The sequence below is a fragment of the Trametes versicolor genome, assembly GCF_000271585.1.
Source record: "Trametes versicolor FP-101664 SS1 unplaced genomic scaffold TRAVEscaffold_1, whole genome shotgun sequence".
Classification (NCBI taxonomy): Eukaryota; Fungi; Basidiomycota; class Agaricomycetes; order Polyporales; family Polyporaceae; genus Trametes; species Trametes versicolor.
The window spans coordinates 5,128,383-5,133,840 of NW_007360321.1; the positions used below are offsets into that span (position 1 = coordinate 5,128,383).

General features: G+C 53.5%; 1 protein-coding gene across 1 annotated transcript; it reads left to right on the forward strand.

Annotated features, from left to right (window-relative positions):
• Positions 1-1,856: 1,856 nt before the first annotated feature.
• TRAVEDRAFT_42776 (uncharacterized protein) lies at positions 1,857-5,369 on the forward strand (the record flags this gene model as incomplete). The annotated part of the gene is made up of 10 exons (XM_008034134.1): positions 1,857-1,865; positions 1,919-1,933; positions 1,983-2,036; positions 2,086-2,220; positions 2,272-3,050; positions 3,100-3,463; positions 3,510-4,719; positions 4,769-5,119; positions 5,168-5,281; positions 5,353-5,369. The coding sequence occupies 10 exons, from the start codon at positions 1,857-1,859 to the stop codon at positions 5,367-5,369; spliced, it is 3,048 nt and encodes a 1,015-aa protein (XP_008032325.1).
• Between the last annotated feature and the right edge of the window lie 89 nt (positions 5,370-5,458).

Consider the following 5,458-nt stretch of genomic DNA (forward strand, 5'->3'; position numbering starts at 1 on the left):
TATCTGCCCTGGTGGCGGAGATATGGCCTTGTATCTGCTGGATACAAGATCTGGATACAAGATCAGTGTATGGTCGATATCTCCGCAACCCCCTGGACAACCGGCTTGTATCCGGGGGTTTTCTGATAGCCCTGAGCAGTGGCTACAACATGCAATTTAGTTGGTGTGAATATCTGTCCTGGTTGCGGAGATATGGCCTTGTATTCAGTGAATACAAGCTGGATACAAGCTGGATACAAGGTGAATACAAGGTCATATCTCGCCCATCGCTTGTGCGATTGCTTGGGTGTTGGTGACAATGTTGTAGCCCTCAATGACGGCTATCTCACGCACATTACCGCACGTCTGTATCTATTTTCCCAGCGGAGATATTCACATTTTATCGCTAGGAGCAGGGGTCAAGGGCAAAAAAAAGGTCATATATCCACCACTTCAAGGCCAATCATCTGGATACAAGGGGCGATATTGGAGCCCTTGGGTGCCGCTATAAGGCGCACTTTCATTCATGTCAATAGCTTCCCTGGTCGTCGAGATATGCCCTTGTATCTGCTGGATACAAGGTCTGGATACAAGCTGAATACAAGATTAGTGCAGGGGCAATATCTCCGCAACCGCTTGGGCAACAACCTTGTATCCGAGCGCGTTCTGATAGCCAGGACTGAGGGCTACAAAGTGCAAGTTGTTTCATGTTGATAGCTACGCTGGTTGTATAGATAATGGCTTGTATTCACTGGATACAAGGGTATTGAACTCTGACTGATGGACCTACCCTTATAATGGCAGTGCCATTAAAATGCCACTATATGAGTGAGTGCACACAAGTGCACAGTGAGTGCGCCCTTATAACGGCAGTGCCATTAAAATGCCACTATATGAGTGGGTGCACACAAGCATGTGTATGGGTGACTGCACCCTTATAATGGCACTGCCATTAAAATGCCACTATATGGGCGACTGTGCACCAGTGTCTGTATGAGTGAGTGTGCCCCCCTTATAACGGCAGTGCCATTAAAATGCCACTATATGAGCAGGTGCACACAAGTGCATGATGAGTGCGCCCTTATAACGGCAGTGCCATTAAAATGCCACTATATGAGTGGGTGCACACAAGCATGTGTATGGGTGACTGCACCCTTATAATGGCACTGCCATTAAAATGCCACTATATGGGCGACTGTGCACCAGTGTCTGTATGAGTGAGTGTGCCCCCCTTATAACGGCAGTGCCATTAAAATGCCACTATATGAGCAGGTGCACACAAGTGCATGATGAGTGCCCCCTTATAACGGCACTGCCATTAAAATGCCACTATATGGGTGAGTGCACACCAGTGTCTGTATGGGTGAGTGTATTCACTGGATACAAGGGTATTGAACTCTGACTGATGGACCTCCCCTTATAACGGCACTGCCATTAAAATGCCACTATATGAGTGAGTCCACACAAGTGCATGGTGAGGGCGCCCTTATAACGGCAGTGCCATTAAAATGCCACTATATACCACATGTCTGTATCCCTAAGTCACTTTGCCTGACAGGCAGCTTTTGTTTATTCATATTTGTCTCCAGTCTATATTCAATCCTAATTAGTAATATCTCTCTTGACCTCTTACCACCACCATCTCCACTCGCCCATTTCCTGCTTATTCTGCTCAATCACCTTCACAATGCCTTTCAACTGCCCTCACTGTGCCCAGTCTTTCAATATGGCTGAAAGCACTCATCTAAGGGAGTGTAAAAGAATTGTTTTTTCTATACACCAGCATCCTCTTTCTGAGACAGGGCCCCTAATTCCTATTGAGAGGCAGCCTAATAATCCTTGGAAAATTCTCTGTCAGTGCATCAACAATCAAGGTCATGTCTGTCGTAAGACATTTGGCACCAGGCAGGCTCTGTTCATCCATCTAAGAAAAGTCCAGCATGATAACTGGAAGGTAAGCACTATATATTCTGTATATCTCAGATATTGACCAAATATTCTAGATACCTGCTGCTGCCCCTCTCCCTCCTATCCAAGAAGACCCTGCCACTCCAGTTGTGAGTCAAATAATCTGGTAAATATTCCCAGCACTCAAATATTCCATAGCCTTCAAGACCTGCCACTCCCATGAACCCTGCCTCCCCCATGGATGTTGTGCGTAGCCCAGGGGGGCGCTCCAACACATCTGAGATGTCTGTGGATGCCCCTCCGTCTCCAGAGCCTGAGGAGGAGGCGTCAGAGGTAAGCATTGATATATTATGTGCTCTATGCTTGGCTTATCACTATTTCTAGCTCTACGATGTCCCAGAGGGCACCCTCGCCACCTGGGGCTTTCAGATCAGTAGCCGGCTCAAAGCCCTGGTCTGTATGGGCTGCAAATCTGTTGTCACCCCTGCCGCCGCTGTCTCGCACCACCACAAGCCACCCGCCATCGCCATCTCGCACCACCGCAAGCCAGCCAAGTTGGCTGTTGACAAGACCGTGCTGCAGGCGCTCGTGGACCAGGGGTTGATTCAGACTGGGTGGCCTGCTGTTGCGCCTGGAGATGTAGAGTACCAGGGGCTTGAGCGTAAGTGGGGTGCCGGGTGCCCAGTCGAGGGGTGCTCCCTCATGTTCACCTACAACAAGGGTGCTCTTGCCCACACTCGTGAAGATCACGGCCTTGCACTCGAGTCGAAAGACTTGCGCACGGGCTGGATGCAGCGCCTCTCGCAGCAAGAAGCCAATCATCACTCCTGGTTCCCTGTCGTTGCCCGCTCTTCCTATCTGCCTGGCCCCTCCGCCAACTACCTTCTTGCCTTGCGCCAGGAGCTTGACACCCGCCCGCCTATCCCTGCTGCCGAGCTGGACCACCGCCACATCAGTCCCTGGCACGTCACCACCCGCTGGATGCAGTACATGGAGGGCAAGGATCCGCAGATGATGCTCAATCTGATTGAGCTTCCCAAGGACGGCCAGCCGTTTTTCTACCTCATTGCCTGTGTCCGCAACTACATAGACAAGGCGTACCAGTACATCCCCACCACTAGCGAGGTCTGCCTGCAGATCTTGAACACGGACACGGACATTAGGTGAGTCAGTATGATATTTACTTGCCAGTTTGCTTACCCTGTTCTTCAGCAACTTCAACCATCAGCCATTCGCGCAACATCAAGCAGAGCCCACTCTCCGTGCGTACAGGCAGCTCGTGGAGCAGCTCCTCCTTCTTCTGCTCCGTGCGGAGGATGACATGGACCTGCCTGCGGATGTGGGTGACCTGCTCACTGCTCTGCGCCATGCCTTGGACCGGGACATGGATGACGCTGTGGCAGCCATCCACCGTCTTCTGCTTGCGCTGTGGATGCGTGAGTGGACCCCTACTGCGGACAACCTCTTCCCGGACCCCACTGTTCGCTTCGTGATCCACACGCAAGTGGAGAAGGATGGCAGCCTGAAGAAGCCAGCGAACGTGACTGGCATATTTGCTAAGCTCGTGTACAACATGGTAAGTCGCCTTATTGCTCTGAATGGGCTATGCTGACTGTTCTCAGCGCTTGACATTCCTGTACGAGTGCCACCAGCGCCTTTCGCAGCCAGAGCATGCCCCCACCCTCAAGCAGTCTGCGCTGGACCTGCGCAAGTGGTTTACAGTGGGCTGCGAGTCTACATTCCACTCGCTCAGGTCTCTCCAGCACCGCGCATCCAGCATTACCATGTCCACGCAGAACGAGCCGGACATGGTGTGGAAGGAGGGCACCAACTTCTCCACGCTGATCTACCTGGGCAAGGAGATCTCTCTCGAGGCGCTGCGCGAGTGCCAGGGTGCCTTGGAGGACGCAACCAAGAAGCTTCTCGAAGAGACTCTGCTGCTTGGCCACCACTTCCCCATCGACATTGCTGCGCTCACGGACGACATGGGCAACAATGAGGCTGGCTACTCGCTCTTCGAGGACCGTCTGAATGAGGACGTTCTTGGCCCCAAGGATCAGCTGGCCAACTACATCCTCAACACTCCTGCGCTGCGTAAGCGCTTCGTGGTCAGGGTCGAGGGCGAGAAGGTCATCTGGAACACTGTGGAGCTGGCTATCTGGCTGTCTGGCTTCACCCAACTCAACCTGCTTTGTCTCATCCAAGCTGAGATGAACTGCGGTGCCCCTGGGCGGACAACAGAGCTGACCGCCATGCCTACTGCCAACACTCCTGGTGGCATGCTCCGTGCCCTGCGCATCATTGGGGAGTACATCGTGCTCATGCGGACGTACCACAAGATGCGCGCGGCCTCTGGTCTGGACCGTGTCATCCCCCACGCCCTGAATGCAGCGCTCGCAGCCGTGTTCATCTACAAGGAGGCAATCTGCCGCCCTTTTGCCCAGCTCTGTGCAAGTGTGCTGTTTCCTGGCGACCAGAAGGTGAAGTCTCTCTACCAGGACTTCCTGTTTGTCAACTATGACAGGCCCTTCGTCGGGGACGACATCACCAACGAGATGAGGGTCTGGACCCAGCAGCATCTGGGCATCAAGCTTGGCATCTCCAAGTGGCGCCAGTGCTCTACCCCTTTCCGCCGCAAGCACGCTGGCCTAGAGGAGATGTGGCTGGAGGACCAGGACACCGTGGACTCTGCGCAGGCTGGGCACTCGCACAGCGTGGACACTACCCGCTATGGTGTCACCAACTGGTCTGCAACTGGCCTGGCAGAGGACTACATTGGGCCTTTCCTCAAGACTTCTGTGCTCTGGCAGAAGGTTCTTGGCCTGGTTCCAGGTAAGTCTTCTGCTTTATCTCAAATATTCTGCCTTACACCAGCCTACAGGTGGAGAACGTCTCTCTCTGGCTGCTGCTGCACGTGCCAACTTCAAGCCTGCCCCTGCCCGCCTTCCCATTGCTGCTCCAGGTGGGCTGGATGTGCAAGCCGTGGTGCAGGCAGCCGTGCAAGCAGTCAGGGATGAGCTAGAGCCAAGACTCGCTTCCATGGAGCGGCGCCTCCTTCAAGAGACGTCGCAACGCATTCAAGACACATCCACCTCAACCAAGCAAGAGTTGAGAGGGATGTTTGACGAGCTCAAGACCTTCCTGGCTGGTGCCAGTGTTCCAGGACCTGTGCCTGGCCCCTCAGTGCAGGCGCAACCGCATGTACCTATACCCCGTCGTTCTCCCAGCCCTGGTAAGTCTTTTCTCACTATATGGGGACACTAGCTTACATTCTCTGCAGAAGACCGCACGGCAGGCATGTACCAGGATGACCCGCTCCCTGTCCCCATTTCAACACCCCCTCGTGTCCCAACTCCTGCTCCAGAGCCAGAGCCAGAGCCAGTGCAAGAGCGAGGTAAGTTGGTATTATATTGTGCAGTTCTAATTTAACCCTGCATATATAGGCTGAACGAATGGGCCAGTTAGACTTAGACTCTGGCTAGACTTTGGTGCGTGGCAGGCTGTGGGCCGCAAGCGATCGGGCATTCGGGGTTAGGGTTGCGAGTGGTGGGTGGCTGATGGCTGAATATTC